This window comes from Bidens hawaiensis, unplaced genomic scaffold (genome assembly GCF_021521415.1).
Source record: "Bidens hawaiensis isolate Kalapana, Puna unplaced genomic scaffold, B.hawaiensis_p1.1 tig00005453_1, whole genome shotgun sequence".
NCBI lineage: Eukaryota > Viridiplantae > Streptophyta > Magnoliopsida > Asterales > Asteraceae > Bidens > Bidens hawaiensis.
The window spans coordinates 1030846-1049772 of NW_027491347.1; the positions used below are offsets into that span (position 1 = coordinate 1030846).

An 18927-nucleotide genomic window follows, 5' to 3' on the forward strand; every position below is an offset into this window, starting at 1 on the left:
CTGTTGTTTAGAATGTTGGGATATACAAACTATATTAGCTTTAGGATAGGGTCGTCACATTGCTCAATAAGTAAATCATCCGGTATATCTATTTTTGCCGTACCGTCATTAGTTCCTCCGACTTTACCTTCACCTATGTCTAGTAGCCATTTTGAGAAATTTTTGGTGTCTTCTATGTCAGCCGATTGTTGACCAACCGTTAACCTTAGGTTTTTTGTTAATCTAAGTACCCGACAATGATGCCAAATATAGGACGAACACAGAGTTGCGTTTACTATTTGCTGCCTGCTTCCTTTCTGTATTACCGGCAGAATCTGTCTGAAATCGCCTCCAAAGACAACACCCTTTCCTCCAAATAGCGATTTTGACTTTAAGACGTCTTTGCATGACTTGTCAAGAGCCTGAAATGCATGTTTGTGGGTCATTGGGGCTTCATCCCAAATTATTAGCTTTGTCTTTTCTAGCAATTCGGCCTCATCTGAGCCTCGTTCCATTACGCAAGATGAGTCCTCGTTTAGGTTAATCGGAATATGAAATCTTGAATGCGCTGTCCTACCTCCGGATAACAATAATGATGCGATTCCGCTTGATGCAACGTTTAAAACAATATTACCTTGGGATCGTATGGCTGAAGACAATGTCTTCCACAAATATGTTTTCCCTGTCACGCCGTGACCGTAAATAAAAAAGACACCACCTTTATTCTGCTGTACGACTTTCGTTATTATGTCAAAAATAGTTTTCTGCTCTGAGGTTATTGATCTAAACAACTTTTCAAATTCTGTTCTCTCAGTTTGTTGATCGTATGATTACTCGTCTAGAATAAGGCAGTTATTGACAACAGATAAGGACTCTTCATTAGGGAAAGGCATTGTCTCATACCTTGTTAAACTCGAGTTGTTTTGTTGTAGGATTTTCTGGATTTCGAGTAATGTAAGGTTCTTGATTTGGTCTTCTGTCAGCTGTAAATCTGTAAAAGGTTGTTTGTTGTTTTAGAGTCAACGGTTAAAAATATTTAAAACCTAACATATATTGATCGAAGTATAGTGATATCGAGTTTTTTTTGTACAATGTCATATATATTTTAATAATGCCATATTACTTGCACAATACATATTATGTATCACTAATGATAAGTAAATGAATAAATTTGGAAGGAGAAGGTGAAGGACAGTGTGTACGGTAGTGTTGATATTATTATTTTTATTATTATTATTATTATTATTATTATTATTATTATTATTATTATACAAGTGGTAACATGTACATGTTAATATTAGTCAAACACTCAGATTGTATCATAGATTCCTAACCATACGTTTTATTAGATGTTTGTTTTCAAAAGAGATAATTGACTTTAAAACTCAAATTTACTATCGTTCGTGATAACATTGAATTATTTTCCATTGAATAATAATATTTGTATTGTTCATATGTATAATTGTTTCTGATCAGATTATACTTATTAAAAATAATGTGTTATTTAGTTGTTTATTATTTACATGTGACAGGGTCTTAATATTTTGGATAGCCTAATTAAACATCATCTGGTAAAAAGTAACATATACCTGGTGATTTTAATAGCTTTCTTTGCCTGTGGAGGATGTCGTCTGACAGGAGTTTCCAGGTACTGTTCCATACGTGTTCGGGCCAAGAGAGGCTGTTGGTAGACAACATTGTAGCAAAAAATGAACGTAGGTGAGCCCCTGTTCCGGCAACGCTTGCCTCTTCAATTCCCTCGATGTATTCAGTGTCATCGTCTAATAATCCAAGGGAACGATTCTGTTTTGAGATCATCTTCTTTATTTGAGTTCCTAAGATAATATTAAAATGTATGTTCATATAAAGAGGAAAATATAACATTGTTAATATTCTTATTTTTTATGTTGAAATGCATTACCATTAGTAGAATTACAAGTCTGAGTGTTGAATATTCTTCGGGTACTAATTTCTACAAGACATATAGCAAATAATTTAAAGTCAATTGCAATTCATAATTGTTCATCAACGAAAAATAAAAAGTGTTTTTAAGAAGCTCCAAATAAGCAAATAAAAACCAATCCAAAAGTTTGCATTGTTATTAAAAAAAGTAAGACAGATTATTTATTTCTCCTTTTTAAGTGTTAAGAGATTGTTCTTGCCAGCATCTTGAACTTTTGACGATCTTTTTGGTTTTGAAGTTGACTGTTGCGGTGCGCTGTCGACATCATACACATCTTGGAGCTTCCTCTTTACGGTTTCAGCATTCTTGTTCTTGCTTTGTTTGTTGACAGCCGATGCCTTTCATGTGTTTGTTTCCAAAGTCGTGACATCATCATCTTCAATATTAACAGAATCCTAATAACGAAATTTAAAGTTTCATAAAGAAGTTCATAAATTATGGGTATACTTGTTGTAGCGAAATTAATCTATACTTCATACCTTATCAGACATGTTTATATCAGGATGTGTAACGAAATCTTCATTACTTGAATCGGAGGTTGGTTCCTGAGGCTTTTAAACAAAAAAACAATCAAATTCTTAATGTTATCAAATACGGTATGCAGTAAATATAAGAAAAATTAAACATGTATAAACCCAAAAACAATAACTTAACTATAAAATATCTTACCAGATTCAATTCATGCTTTTTTTGCAGCTCGTCTATTATGTTTTTATCTTTGGTAAGTCTATAAATATTGTAGGAAGACCCTTCTTTATTTATATTGTATTGTTGAATGTTGATCTTAAAAGCAAAAATTTGACCCTCAATATCGTGGATCTCTTTAGGAAGAATTTCATCAGGATTAGCACCACTCTGCAGAAATAAAAAATATTTATTAACCATGAATGTGTGATAATCATTTAATTGTAAAGTTAAACATAAAATGCATTTTTGTAGTATAACCAAACTTACCTCCACCAATCTCTTAAACAGATCCATAGCAGTAATCTTGAAAATGGGTAGTGCTTGTCCTTCCCATAAAGTTAACGCCAGGATCGATCCAGTTGAGTCTTGAACATCAAAAGGAACCCGGTACCTGCACATTAATGGTGATTAACATTGTTATAGACAATAATTATATGTTATCTTATTTTAAGCACAAACAGTAATTATGTCTATTATCAAATGTTATTTTTCACAAACCTAGCAACTGCATTGACAATAGCACCGTTGCATTTCATGCTTCTGCATTTATACTTTCCTTTGAATTGATTCAAAGATGTCTCCCCGTCGATCTCCCCTTCATGGCTTTCCTTGTTTTCCATTGTAAGTGTTGTAGCACACACTTTACAGGCAATGTAGTACCAACGGCTGTAGTTAGATGCTGGGATTATGCTTCCACAGACGACAACCTTTTTTGCCTTAAACAAATAAACGGAATTTATAATTTAATTAAGTTATAACAAAATGACATTAATATATATATAAAGATAATAGTTAAACAATACTGTTGTTATAGCTTCAACTTCTCCGATATGACTGAACTCCGTGTCATTAACAAATTCATCAAGAAACCGATTCCGTATAGTTGGCGGGCTTAGCAAAGCGCTTGAAGACGTTTGAGAGGCAATCATTTGAACCAAGCTAACAATAACATTAAACTGTTAGCTAAATAGCATATGCATGCAATAAAAATATGGATGTTATTTTAAGAGTTATTTAAAACTGTTTAACCTGTTCTTAAAATCTACAATCTCTGGGATTTCTTGATTAATGATTAACTTCGTAACTCCGTTTGCGTTAGAGATACAAGATATTCCTGAAAAACGATTACAACATTGAGATGAATAGGTAATCAAAACTGTTAAAAATGTTTTTAATATAAATTAACATGTTAATAATAAAATATAATTCTTATTAACTAACCATTAAAAGGTTTGTATACAGCAAAGTGTAAAATAACAACCACCGGAGCCTCTTGTGGATTCTGCTCAATGTAAGATAAAATCTGTGTTGCATACGAATTCCATAAACTGACACCGATTTTATTGCCACTGAAATAAAATATATAAAATTGTTAGTAACAAATGTTCAATGTATAACTCTTTTATTATTAAAATACTTACTTGCTTCCATATAAGTCGATTCCTAACAATTTGGCAGTGGTACCATTTTTCTTTGTGATATATTTAGCATATCCATTATCTTTAATAATTCCAATAACATCTGTTGACAATATAAAGAAAACCATGGTTATTAAATGTGTTAAGTGATAAGACAAAAGATATCAAACAAAATCAAAAGCTATAAAACTTAGTAGTTAAATGTACTAACCAGTGCATGTATCGGCAGCAATTGCTCCAGCAAGCAACGTGTCAATGTCTGTAAATTTGAATGTGTGAATGTCGGCAACAAAATCATCACATAGTCTTACATCAGTCGTCTTGGACAGATTTACTCTATGCGAGTTTTCCACATACTTGAACCTATCAGCATAAGCTCCAAAACTTGCTTTTGAAATTTTATACCAGCAAGTTTCTTTTATCTTATTATCAAAGTAGCTTATAAACTTCTTTGGAATAGAAGCATGTACTTTATTTCCCTTAAGGAACAAAAATAAGATAAAACACATATTATCATTTTTTTGATACGAAACGTAAAGTAACTATTATAATTATAATTAAGTCGTACCTCTTCGTCTTGTAATATTAAATCCAAAGAAATAATGAAAAGGGGTTGTCAAGTACATGGTTTATCCACTTCCTTAAGACCCTTACCAGCAGAACTGATTTCTCATTAGCATCTCCAAGATCATTCAACATCGTAAACTTTTTGGTATCCATTCTGCAAATAATCATGTATTAGAAATCGTTCAAACATAAATATTTTGGAACTTAGGAATGTGAGTTTCTAAAGATTGAAAACCAATTATCAACCTTGAGGTATAAAAGTTAAGGTTAATTTTGGAGTTTGTACGCATTTGATTGCTTCTGTGTGTATTATGTTAAGCTGTGGATATGTTTATGATGAATTAATTAATTTTAGGTTATTGATTGTGAATTGGTGATTCGAGTCAGTGAAATTATTGAAATCAGTCTCGGTCCTGTTTTTGTACTAATTAGAAAGTTATTATGTTGATTTTCGGATTCGTTTATGTGTTTTTATGTAGTTTACATTTCTTGGTTTTCGGTTAGTTTTATTGGGATTTATGATTAGATTCAATGAAATAATTGAAATCAGTCTCAGTTTTGTTTTTGTTGTGATTAGACTATTAGTTTGAGAGCATGTTCATGTGTTTTTATGCGTTTTAATTGAATATAGGTTAATAAAATTGTTGATTGATGTTTAGATTTAACAGAAATCATTCTCAGTTCTGTTTATGTTGTAGTTAGATGGTTAATGTTGGCATAGTTTGCATTAAAAGGGGTGAGGTGCACAAAAAGAAAAAAGGTGGGAATGCTACTGTCTTTATGCAAATTCCATTGTTGCAGTGGATAAGGCACTAAAATGCAAAAAAATAGGTTCCTCAAAAAGGAGTAAACAATTAAAGTGGAAGGATACGGGTGGGGTTTTTCACACGGAATGTAAAGGTGGTGAGATTATGGAATTCGAATTTGTTATAGAACTCGTAGACGAAAACAGGGTCTGGGACGTTGGATTACTTTTTAAAGTTAAGCTTCTTGTTGTCATCTGGAATTGGGAAATATCCCAAGTGATTGCTCCTAAAGCTGCATCCGAGGTGTTAGATAAAATCTAAAAAAGGCTTAGAACTAAAATGAGTAAATTTGAGTTAGTAAGGGTAGAAACTTTTGAATTGAAACCGGGATGGCAATGTGTGTTAAAGATGGGCTTTATGATCAAAGTAACCATCATTCCCTTGTGGCCTCGTTGGTTCTAATATTCACTTGTGGCTTTTGTGTGTACTTTCATTTATTGGATTGGTTCAAAAGAGTTTCGGTTGGACATTTTATTATTTTAAATTATATATATTTGCATTTAAAGTTTTAACTTGATTAAGATGGTTGTTTTTCATGTTTTCAGTATTAATACTATTTGGTTTTGGTAATTTTAATACTGGGACTGAACCAACAGATTAAATCAAACATAAGTGTTTTCTAGAAGGGTGATTCATCAATCATACTATCTTTAAAAAAAATAAGAAATAAATAAATAGAAAACATACTTTTCATTATTTGTACATGTTGTAATTGTCATATTTTGTGACGAATATTGCTTTCTATTTAACTAAGATTATATACACTTTTTTAATGTTTTTTTTTCTGTTTAATAAATTACAACAATTTGAATAACTAAACAACTATCTACCTATGATTTCTAACTTCACGATTGGATGTAACATGATTAATTAGAATTAGGTCAACTTAACAGAATATAACCTCCAATTATGTACACCTAATACATTAAAACAGTTCGAATAAGTAAATAACTACTTACCTAACTACTAACTCACACGATTGACATCAACATAATTAAGCACAAATATGTCAAAATTCGCCAAGCTCATGTACAGTCAAATTAAACATTATAAACATAATTCAATTCCAATAACAATAATAATAACAAAATAACCTAATTACGTCTATCATGTCAACTCTTGCGTTAACAATTTAGATGAAATCCTCACACATATGACTTGATTTTTAGTTTATCAATAAAACTTGAAAATTTATTTGGCAGTATATATCAAAATAACTATCTACCTACAATTTTTAACTTCACCATTGGAATCAACAAATTAAGCACAATTAGGTCAAAATCAACAGCAATAGAACCTCAATTATGTGCAGTACAATTTAATAGGATGTTATATCTTCATACCGTATGTATCTGTAGCTTTCAACTTGTACGTATGTTGGACCTGGATGTTGAAGAAGACAACTTAAATAAATAATAAATGTTGATGTATTTATAATGATTATTTTATGAGTTGTATTATATTTATAATAGGTAAAGATATAACCTAGATTAAATAGGGATTTGAATTAACTAATTTAAGTTATTATTATTATTTTGCTGAGATAATTTTATTTTTTTAAATTTCCTTCAGTAAAAGAGATACAACCTAGATCAAATATAGATTTGAATTAACTAATTTAAGATCAAATAACCCATTAAATAATAAACAAAAAACTGTCAAAACCGAACATGATATTTTTTTTTAAATTTCCTTTAGCAAAACACTATTACTTAAAAAATTTAATTACTAAATAACAAATAAAAGTGTGTTATTTAATTAAGTATGTTTCATATATTTCGAGTTTGAGAAACAAAACCAACCATAAGAAAGAATATAGCAGCACATTGCATACACGGGCAGAAAGTCTGAGCAGCCGACAACTTGTGCTGATCATCTCGTCTCTTAATTTGACCACATCTACAAGAATCGATAACGTAAAAAAATCGTTAGTAACATTAAAAACAATTGACAATAATAATGGATGTATTCGACTTTTGTAACTACCTTATAACTCTAGTAAGAACAAAGGAATCGGGAGACGGAGGCAAAACGTTTTGTTTATGCACCGGAATCGTATTAATCGCAGGAGGCAAAAAGCTGGTGCCGATGGTAATCCCACCTTTTCCGCTGTCAAATACGAATTAAACAAAAATTGAAACTCAAATACTCAACCTATATTAATTAACCTCAATTCCTAAATAATTAACTGCATCAGAAAAACGAAAGCTACCTAGAAAATCCACTGCATTTTTTCCGTTACTGAACCGTCCAGTGGCTTCTCCAGTAGGAAAATCTACGGCGTTGTGAGGAAAGTCAGCTCTGGCAGCAGGCAGAGGCAAGTAATTATTGTTTCCAATGTCGACTAATGAGTCGCTGAATACGTACATTCCTGGAACCGATTCACACAAACAACGAACACCGAACAGTAAAACGCAGAGAAACGACGACGTAATGAAGCCATTTTCCATGGAGACACTCTATCTGGACAAGGAATGGAAGACGTTTAACAACCCCTGACCCGAAACTGTGCACTCTGGACAACAGCACACTTATATTAAATTAATCTCATAATTTATTCTTTGTGGCATTTTAACAAACACCTTGCATGCTTAAAACAGTGTGTTCTTTAATTAAGTATGTTTCATATATTTCGAGTTTAATTATGGACGAGATAAGCACAGTAACAAACAAACACTTACCTCCATGATTCCAGAGTTTTGGCCGGAATTGGATGTAGGGAAATTCCGATAGCCACCGTCAAACGATTACCTCCATTTATGGTGGCTCCAAAAAAGGTGGGAGCGACGACATCGCGACACCTAGGATTTTTGAATCTTCGTTTATATATATTATAGATAGATAGATAGATACATAATGACATGGTGGATCGTAACATGATGATCATAACATTCCAAAACAAGAATCAAATTAGGATGCGTGATGATCGAGAACGTAGTCAACAAACTGTACATATATAATTCAAACAAAAGTTAGGAAAATTACGTAGTCATAGATTGTCCTAGTTTACGAGAAATCACAAATTAACAATTTAAAAGAAAAGCATGTGTCCCTACCATGTTACTTTCGTATCATTTGTCTCTAGATGGTTATTTATTTAATGATGTAAAACAAAAACCACTATATTTTTAAGGATTAAAATGATATATAGGGTGTAGGCAGTTTTTACACTTATAGAAATTTTGACATTGAACTTGTAGAAACCTTTATATTAAATTTTTAAAATATGAATAACAAACTTTAACCCACATTTCAAATAAAAATAATAATTTATTAAGTCTATAACAATTATTCTATAAACATCGATTGACTTATATTTGTTAACTTCTTGCATGTGAATTTAGTTTTTGTTATTTTTATTATGTTACTTGATCTGAACCGTTTAACCAGACTGGATAGAAAAAACCTTGTCACACTAGTGATCAGTGTTGCAAAAATCCAAATTATGTACCGATTAATCCCTGATTAATCGATAGGTCCTCACTTCACTTATTAAATTTGGGCTAGTCGGCTAATTAATCGGTCAACGGTCAAATATGGTTAAAACCGGCGGTTTCCGACGACATTCTGACCAAAATCAGTGGTCTCCGTCGAGATTCTGTCTATAATCAGTGGTTTCTGGCGATATTTCAGCAATAACTAGCGGTTTCCAGCGAGATCATAATCAATTTCCGATCAAAATATGTTTATGTGTATAAAACTGAAAATTACATATAAAAATGTGCACGTGTATATAAAACTGAAAAGTCCAATTCAATTAATCTCGATTAATCGCTAGTCGTCATCCCATCACCCAACTACCGATTAACGATTTTTATGACACCGTAAGTGATGATACATGTTGTGAGGTAATCGTAAAAATTCAAAAGTGAGACGCAATATTTAACAAATTAAGTATCATCTAATCATAACCGCACACGTGTTGGTATGATCGTATGAACTTCTTACAGCTAACGTGAGACCCAGCCACCGGCGTCATTGAAAAATGGGGGAATTTGAATCAGAATTGGTCTTGCTCGTGGGCCCATTTCTTGGACCAGTTGACTCAACCACACTATGTATGGACTATGGAATGGCGGTGTGAGTTTTTTTGGTCATTATTATTATTATAATATTATTTTTATTACTATATTATTAATCATTATTATAAATTGGATGTGACTCAATGGTAAAGCAATCACTTTACTACTTACTAGTAAGAGGTAAGGAGTTCAAACCTGACTATCATCGATTTATATGAGAGATATGATGGATGACCATGTCTTGTCAGGGTTCGAGTCCTGATCTCACCCGGTTTTACCGACCCTCGTTGTCGTGCCGTTTGACGGGCGTGGTGGCCGAGTTCTATCCGGGGAATCCCTCAGTAGGTGGACTGTTAGGGGCTCCGTCCGTCCGGACTCGTGGCCAGCTCGGGCCAGCTTTAACCATGGAGTGCCCGGCGTTACTTAGTTGGTCGTTCCAAAAAATTATAATCATTATTATTTTTGTTTTTTCATCATTACTCATGGTCGAATCTTCGTTTCACCTTTTCGTTTGCGCAGCGTCACCACCATTACCGTTATTGTTGCTATTATTATTATCATTATCATTATTATTATTGTCTTTTCATTAATTATATCCTCCGCAAGGAACGTGATGCTTGACAGAGGGTTGGAGCGTGGGAGGGGTGCTCCACTACCCTAAGTTCCACAATCTTATTCTGTTATATTATATCAACTAATTTAAAACATTTTGATCATCGCTTCTCTTAAATACTCTAAAACCATTTGTTTATATAACTATTGAAGAAACACTAAGTGACCCCGGGCAGATTATAGGTAATCTGGGGGCTAAGTAATGTTTCCCACGAAGGTTAGGCCCAGCAGAGTAAGTTGTACTTCAGGGAACCTGCAAAATAGACACCGTAAGCTCGTCACTGAGAAGGGGGGGGTTCCTCCTTGTGACCACCCTCCGGCGTGAGAATCAGTCTATATTGCTCTTTGAATATAAAAGTATATGAATACTATTAGAGCAGTTATCAAGTAAGTTATACGAGATAGTAGATGATGAAATGATAATACCATTTGCTGTCTTTTATAGCCGAAGGTAGGTTTCCCAGGGGTTTAGCCGGCCCAACACGCTACCAACTGTAACCTATGCACGTGCCCTACCTGTGAGTGGTGGATAGGTAGCGGCTGACACAGAGCAGGCGTGCCGTGCACTCTTCGTCTTCTACCAACTGCAGGCTAGGCACGTGGTCTGGCAGGAGTTGGTGGGCAGGCGGCGGCTATTGGTCACAGTGCTGTGGCATGCTGTCTGCCACGCTGCTGTCAGTGAGCTGTCGCATTCCTGGTCAGATCTTTTGTCTTTACCTCGTCAGGTATCACGCAAAAGATCCTCCATCATACGGACTGGCCCATTTTGGCGGGAGTTTTCCCCCTCCCGCCTTTGCTCATTCTTTCAGGTGACACTGAATATTTGTAAGTGTTAAGCCTTATGCGTGTAGCTATGCTGTGCGGGTAGCCTTCCCTGATGGCTTGTATCCGCAACTGCGGGAACAGGCGGGTTACTTTACCATTGGGAGGCTTTTCCCTGCGTATGCAGCTTGCATACTGCGCGTAGGCTTCTCTGAGCATGGTGGGTCCTGCGGGAGTAGATGGTCTTTGCGCAGACATCCCTGTTCAAGGTGAGTCATGCGGGACCAACTGAGCCCTGCTGGGACCTACCTCTTCAAGTCCCCCCAGTCCAATGTTCTTCTCACGAATGTCTAATAAAGTGAGGTGAATTTTTGGACTTAAGCAAAGGGTTTTGAAAAGGGGTTTTTGTAAGGTTTTCCATGGGGGTTCTTCCCGCGGAAGTCCTTGTCACTTGCAGAAATTCCCGAGTTTCCTGCTTGGTCTTTGGGTATGATGCGGGTAGGTCTGTAACCTCCTCGCAAGTCAGGAGTATTGAGTCTTAGTTGTGCGGATTCTCCCTGTGGTTCTGGTAGTTTTTGAACATAGTGATCAATTATGTTTAAACCACCAATTCCATCTTGGAGCCTCAAACAACGTAGTACTCGATGTTCCCGCAATGCGGGGATATTACTTCCGTTTTCACAAGCATTGCCCAGAAGATCCTTCCTGGTTTCAATTCTCAGCGGGTGCTAGGTATGTGAAGGGTTTTGCCTTTACACTGTACCTGCGTCCGTCTTACGGTTACTTTACTTCCAAGGTATTCCTGGCGTCCATTCCCTGCGGGTGCTAGGTATGTGAAGGGTTTTGCCTTTACACTGTACCCGCACCCGTCTTATGGTTACTTGGTTGCCAAATATTTTGGCTTCAATTCCCTGCGGGTGTTAGGTATGTGAAGGGTTTTACCTTTACACTGTACCCACACCCGGCTTATGGTTACTTGTTTGCCAAGGTAAGGGATATTTTCCCGCTTACTTTTTTGAACCTTAGTCTTCAAATTTTTAAATTTTGAAATTTGAAGAGTTGGATGGATAACAACCCAATACCTCAAACGTCGTGCGACGGTTTCTTCTGACTGTGTCAGGACGTGCCAGAAGTTATGGCGACATGACATTATGTGGTCATTCCAGTTGCTTTTTCAGGCGCGTGGGCACGGGATTTCGGGCGCGTAGCCGCGAAATCTCTGGCACACGTCCTTTTTGACAGCTGTTGCCAGTTTGCTTTTGCCACGCGTCATAGTTTCATTGCACCTTTGATTTCTCTCTCTTCCGTATTAAATTCATCGCATTAATTGCGATTGCTATATAAAGGGGGAGAAGGTTATTTGCAATTCACACTTTCCACTTTCATCTCTTCTTCTCCAGTAATTTCCGGCGAATTTCTCTTTTTCAGTAAAGCATTGATCTGAAATCTCTTCTTTCTTCCACCATGTCTTCTCACGATGCTGATGATCAGAAGACTGCTGGCGAATGCCAGTGTTATCTTCCTGTCGAGCTGTACCAGTATATCGTCAGGAAGTTCATGCTCGAGTCTCTCGAGCCTGAGTTTCCTGAGCCCCACCATACTGTGTACGATGCCCCTAGTGGCAAGATCGGGGTTTATGCTGCATTCTTTGTCTATGGGAACCTTAGGTTTCCGTTGACAAAGTTTGTGTACCGTGTCCTAGAGAGGCACGGTGTGCACCTGACAGAGGTGCACCCCATGGCCATTGCCAAGGTCCGGCACTTTGAGTGGGTGTGCCGGATACTGGGCCTTGAGCCCCTTGTTGACCGCCTGATGACCTTCTATACTTGGAGGTGCATCCAAGGGTGGTACACTCTTACAACCCGTATCAAGGGTTTAAAGATTTGTACCACCGAGCGGAGTCTTCGCTCATGGAGAAGAGAGTTCTTCTTTATATCCGCTCGAGCCATCCCCATTGCCATGAAGTTCAAGAATGGCCAGCCACTTCCGAACCTTCCCGCCATCAACTACGAGGAGGCGGAATGGTTCGCGAAGATATCCCGGGTCCAGTCCCCGGTTTTCCGTTTTCCGGAGTCGGCGATGGTGATGCTGGGGATGAGCCGGGTGTGGAAGGCGGCGAATGCGGATAAGGTTCCGATCGTCCTTGAATATGGTTCGAACTCTACCCCTTATGGTATGTCTTGTTTCTTTTTTGCTGACTACGATTTTTTCTAACTCTTGTTGATTTCAGAGGGTAACGATCTTCAGTCGCTCCTGAATCCGCGGGAGGAAGATGGTCCTGCGCGGATGGGTACTCGTGCTCTGGACGAGAACGAGTTGCCCATCTTAGAGCAGACTGCGGGTCGGTTCGTGGAGGTTTACCCGCCAGGCCAAGAGATCCTGAGCCACCGACGGCCAGGTAAGCCTATCTTCTACCCTGAACCTCTCAATGCTGTGCCTGCTGCTGGAGTTCATGACATTTCTTCTTCTGAGGAATCCGCAGAAGGTCCTCCACTGGTGCGGAAGAAAAAGGCTGCCGTCGGGAAAGGCAAGGAGAAGGTGGCCTCTACGGCCGACCCGGTAGTCCTATCTGACTCGGAGTCAGATAATGCAGAGGTGGCGGGGAAGCCCGGTGGTGAGGAGACCACCGCTCCGGAGGCTGCAGGTGTTACCTCCGGGGAGGCAGCGACGACGACGGTTACCGGTGTCAAGAGGCCGGCTCCATCGGGTTCGCCCCCGCTCGTCCGTGCGTTCAAGCTCAAGAAACCCCGTAAGTACCCCCATAATTCTTGTCTAGATTTGTTGTTTCAAATAAATTTTTCTAACACTTTTGCTTGTGCAGGTGTGGATGTTGACGCATTCCAGGGTGGAGTTGGAGTAAGTATTCCCCCGCCAATGACGGTAGGCTTGGTCAGCCTTCCCGAGGCGTCGACCCAGGCGTCTACGCTTGCTTCCGCTGGTTCCAGCCTTCCTGAGGCTGTTCCAGCTGAGAAGGTGTCTCCGCCGGCCGTGAGTGCAATTTTTACAGCATCTTTCACGGAGCCGGCGGTTACTGTTGCTGAGGAGACGGCGCCAACAATGGCTACCACGGCGGCTGCCACTATACCTGCGCCACCGGCACCGACGGCCGGACCATCAGGTACGCGCCGGGCTTCCCGCCGATCTACGCCACCTTCCCGTCTGCCTGACCTGTTGGATGGATTTCCTTTAGGTTCAGGTGATGGGTTTGGCGGCTATCGGCCTGTTATTGACCCTACAGGTACGTAGGGTTCTTTTTTCTTTGTATATTTTTGTCATCTTTTCCTAACTGCCTTTGTTTCTTTTGCAGTGTCGGATTCCAATGAAGTGTATGTTCCAAGATGGAACATACGCCGAGGAACAACCCTTCGCACCCCTGTGGAGTGCGTGGACTGGGCTCGCCACGCTGCTCCTCATGGTGCGTTGGGGGAAGCCATGGCTAGCTACCAAGAGGGTAGGCTAACCAATGAGCTTCGGGTTCTCCAGGCCCGAACGCAGCCCCGCGTCGAGCTGCTTTGTCGTGAAAACGACAAGTTAAAAGCGGCTCGCGCCAAAGATGTATCTGAAGCGCGGGCTCTTCGGGAGGAGAACCGGCAGTTGGCCGCTGCCGCAGCCGAGAAGGAGAAGGCATTCAAGGCCCTCGAGGTTGAAGTCCAGGCGCGACTCGAGGCCCGCTCCAAGGCTGCCCAAGCTGTGAATGAACAGCTTCGGCTGGCCAAGGAGACTGCGCGAAACTCAACTGAGAGGGCTGCCAAGGCTGAAGCTGTTGCTGAGCCACTTCGCGAAGAGAATGAGCAGCTTAAATGCAAATTAAAGGCTCTTCAGCATGCTCATGACGCCTTGGCAATGGAAGATGCCAAGAAGCTGCAGGAGATCCTTGACCAGAGGGGGATGCTTGACCGTACTGAGAGGAAACTCAAAAGCGTCGAAGAAGCTGCCGCCAAGGAAGTTCAACTTGCCAACCTTGATAAAAGCGGAGCTGAACATGCTTACAAAGAAAGTCAAGCTACCCTCCAATGGCTGCTTCGAGAAGCGTTGCCTGAGGTATCTTTATCTTTTTCTTTACGCTTTCCGCTCGTAATTAGAAAATGTTAACTTGTAATTTTCTTTTGTAGGTTGTGCGTCGGGTCCTTTCAGAGACCTCTTACGACGATGCAATGAGCGCAGCCCTCAACGCTTCTCATGAGGATGGGCAGAAGACTGGCTTCCTGCTTGGTCTAGGGTTTGCTGAGAGAGGCTTTCCGCCCTCCAACTTCCCTTTATTCAATGTTAATACTGAAGCTGCTTATGACCAAGCTGTGAATCAGTACGCTGCCTTCCCGCATCCAGTGGTGGAGAAGGTGAATGAAGCTGCTGCTGCTGATGATGGGCTAAGCATCCTTAAGGCATTCCTTGGGCAGCCGCGCTCTGACGGTGCTGGTCCAAGCGGAGGTGGCCCTGAAGCCTGATCCTGAAGATCCCTTCACACTGCTAGGATAGACAGCCTTGTATAGATTTCTTTTAGGCGGGTAGTTACCCAGCCATTCTTGTAATTGATTGTGAAATATTAATCTCTTTGCGTATAAGATTGTTATTTCCTTCCTTGGGTTCTTTGCTTTATAAACTTATGACTTGCATACTTAGTTTAAATTAGCAATTTCCCAAGTGTTTAGAATAAGAACCTTTGAACGTGGTTGATGATGGGTTAAAGTTTCGCCTCCTCCTTCGTGATTGTGCGGGTAAAACCGTCACTTGCACTTGGTAGGATGGCTAATCTTTACCCTCTATCTGACCTGCGTGTAGGTTTTCCTTTTCGAAATTTCTACGGCATTAAGTTAAACCTTTGAACGTGGTTGATAATGGACTAAAGTTTTCGCTCCCTCTTTCGTGATTGTGCGGGTGTAACCGTCACTTGCACTTAGTAGGATGGCTTTAACTTTAGACCTATATCTGACCTGCGTGTAGGTTTTTCTTATCCTTTTTTAAGTGTTCATAAGTTAACCTTTTAACGTGGTAGACGGTAAGTTAAGTTTGGCTTCCTTGTTCGTGATTGTGCGGGTAAGACCGTCACTTGCACTTACAAGGATGGCTAAACTTTACCTACATCTGACCTGCGTGTAGGTTTTCCTTAGAACTTTTTAACATTTTGGCGTTGTGTTTATGCGGGTATTGCCGCCTTCCACACGCAACTACTTCTTCCCGTAAGGGGAGTTCATAGGTTACAAGCTATTAATACATCATGAAAGGAGAATCATTTCCATTAGAAGTGGCTCTAGGCCTTTTCTTTACAAGTTGGAATTGATCTACATATAACATTTGCGTAATTGAGCTCCATTCCATGTTCTAGGGATGGGAGTGCCATCGAGCCTTTCGAGCCGGTATGCGCCCTTTCCCAGAACTTCTTTGATAATGTATGGCCCTTCCCAAATCGGGGCCAACTTTCCTGGGCGTTGTTGGTTCGAAGCCTCGTTGTTACGCAGTATGTAGTCTCCTTCCTTGAAGTTGCAGAGTTTTACCCGCGTGTTGTAGTATTTTTGCATTTGTCGTTTGTAGTTTTCGTCACGCACGGCGGCTAAGTCTCTGCGCTCTTCGGTTAGCATAAGGTCTAACCGTCTTTCCGCATCATTGTCTTCTGGTTGGATTAAGACCCTTGGTGAGGGTAAACCGATTTCGACTGGGATCATGGCTTCAGTGCCATAAGTGAGACTGAACGGGGTTTCTCCCGTACTGGTCTTCTTCAGCGTTCTGTTTGCCCAAAGGACGTGCGGAAGCTCGTCTACCCAACCGGATCTATGTTCCAAGAGTCTTCTCTTTATGCCTTCGACGATGCTCTTATTTGCTCTTTCCACCTCACCGTTACCTTGCGGGTGTGCCACTGAGGTAAAGGTGTGGGTGATTTGAAGTTCTTTCAGCCACTGCTGTAGCTTCTTGTCAGCAAAGTTGGTGCCATTGTCGCTTACCAAATTCTGTGGAAGTCCAAAACGACAAATAATAAATTCCCAAATAAATTTTTTGATATGCTTTGCGGTTGTTTGGGCTAAAGGTTTCGCTTCTATCCATTTGGTGAAGTAGTCAATGGCTACCACTAGGAACTGAACATTCCCAGCTGCTGTTGGAAATGGGCCTGTCACGTCAATGGCCCACTTCTGAAATGGCCACGAGGAAGTGACAGGAACAAGTTCATTTTTCGGGCGATGCGTGTTGGGTGCGTAAAGCTGGCAAGATCTGCATTTTCTGATGTATGCCAACGCGTCCATATGCATCCCCGGCCAGAAGTATCCCGCGTTGTTTAGCTTGGCTACCACAGCGCGGGGGCCTGCGTGTACTCCACAGATGCCTTCGTGAACCTCCCTTAGGAGGTAGTCAGCATCTTGGTTGTCCACGCATCTTAACAATGGGCCAAGAAAGTTACGTCTGTAAAGGGTGTCATTGACCAGCTGATAATTCAGTGCTTTACAGCGTAGTTTTCTTGCCTGTGACTTCGACTCTGGTAACGTTCCTGCTTCAAGGTATTTTATTATTGGGGTCATCCATGTTTCTGTACCGGTTTGGATGACACAAATTTCCTTGTGCGGGACTGATGGTGTTTCGAGGAGTTCCACGCGGATGTCCTTTCCCAAGTGGGTGAAGGCCAGTGATGCAAGCTTGCTTAACGCATCCGCAGATTTGTTTTCGCTGCGCTTGACGTGTATCACTTTACAATCATTAAAATCGCGCATGATGGCTTTGGCTTGGGCAAGGTACAGGGCCATTGTGTCGTTCACAGCCGTGTACGTCCCGTTTATTTGGTTTGCCACTAGCATGGAATCTACGTGGGCTTCCAAATTTTTTACACCCATCTTTCGCGCAATCCTCAATCCGGCCAGGAATGCTTCATATTCAGCTTCGTTATTCGTACTTGGAAAATCCAGCCGAATAGCATAAGTATATTCCTGGCCTGCTGGATTTGTTAATTTTAACCCTGCGCCTGAACCCTCGTTACTAGCTGCTCCATCAGTGTAGAGTCGCCAGACTTCATCGATTTCGTGTGCTGGGGAGGGTTGAACCTCCTCCTGGCACTCTTTCTCCCGTGAAGCGGGGACTTCTGCAATAAAATCAGCCAGGACCTGACCTTTAATGGCTGGTCTCGGCTTGTATTGAATCGCATATTCTCCCAATTCAATTGCCCATTTGGCTAGACGTCCCGATAACTCGGGTTTGCCTAGAACATTTGAGAGTTTGAAGTTGGTGAGAATAGTGATTGGGTGACCCTGGAAATATCGTCTCAACCTGCGTGAAGCGTGTATAAGTGCCAAGACCAGTTTTTCCAGGGTAGAGTACCGGGTTTCCGCGTCTGCCAGCACGCGGCTAACATAATAGATTGGCATCTGGATGCCTTTTCGTTCTACAAGCAGGACTGCCCCGGTTGCTCTATCTGTTGCGGAGAGGTATAGGATTAACTCCTCCCCCGCTTGTGGTGCTGTGAGTGTTGGGAGTTCGATCAGGCGTGATCGAATCTCCTGAAAAGCTGCTTCCGCTTCTGGTGTCCAGCGGAAGTGCGTTTTCTTTAAACAATTTCTTAGCGTTGACACAAAAGGGAACGACCTATCCGCATGGTTTGCCAAAAAGCGGTTAAGCGCGACTAGTCGTCCATTAAGTGTTTGAGCCTGTTTTATGGTGGTAGGTGATTCCATTTTGACAATGGCTTCGACCTTTTCAGGGTTCGCTCTGAAGCCATCTTTAGTAATAATGACTCCTAAGAACTTCCCTTCTTCCACCCCAAATGAACACTTGCTCGGGTTGAGCTTCATGTTTATCTTTCTGAGCGTGTTGAAAGTTTCCTCAATGTCTTTCAACATCGCCTCTGGCTCGGGGCTTTTGATGACCAAATCATCCATATAGACTTCCAAGTTTCTCCCAATTTGGGCGTGAAACTCTTTGTCCATTAGTCGTTGGTACGTGGACCCCGCGTTCTTAAGTCCGAACGGCATCATTTTATAACAAAATGTGCCATCGGGCGTCCGAAAGGCGGTTTTGTCCTGGTCATCTACAGCCATGTGGATTTGATGGTACCCCTTATACGCATCCAAGAAGCATTTAAGGCGAAATGGTGCCACCGAATCCACCTTGAGATCAATTTCTGGCAACGGATAACA

The 18927-nt window shown here is 40.2% G+C and overlaps 2 protein-coding genes across 3 annotated transcripts; both read right to left on the reverse strand.

Moving 5' to 3' along the window:
• Window positions 1–2139: 2139 nt before the first annotated feature.
• LOC143629701 (uncharacterized) lies at window positions 2140–6796 on the reverse strand. 2 transcript variants are annotated; one of them, XM_077098909.1, is made up of 11 exons: window positions 6764–6796; window positions 4616–4768; window positions 4259–4526; window positions 4051–4150; window positions 3851–3978; window positions 3433–3743; window positions 3128–3345; window positions 2897–3020; window positions 2612–2797; window positions 2422–2493; window positions 2140–2337 (listed from the first exon to the last, which is right to left on the reverse strand). In XM_077098909.1, the coding sequence occupies exons 6-11, from the start codon at window positions 3556–3558 to the stop codon at window positions 2284–2286; spliced, it is 780 nt and encodes a 259-aa protein (XP_076955024.1). In that variant the 5' UTR covers window positions 3559–3743; window positions 3851–3978; window positions 4051–4150; window positions 4259–4526; window positions 4616–4768; window positions 6764–6796; the 3' UTR covers window positions 2140–2283. The 2 variants fall into 2 exon arrangements, with proteins under 2 accessions (XP_076955024.1, XP_076955023.1); XM_077098908.1 differs by having other exon boundaries at window positions 3433–3978.
• On the reverse strand, window positions 3640–4767 carry LOC143629744 (uncharacterized). Its single transcript, XM_077098934.1, has 5 exons — window positions 4702–4767; window positions 4259–4526; window positions 4051–4150; window positions 3851–3978; window positions 3640–3743 (listed from the first exon to the last, which is right to left on the reverse strand). The coding sequence occupies exons 1-5, from the start codon at window positions 4765–4767 to the stop codon at window positions 3640–3642; spliced, it is 666 nt and encodes a 221-aa protein (XP_076955049.1).
• Window positions 6797–18927: the final 12131 nt, after the last annotated feature.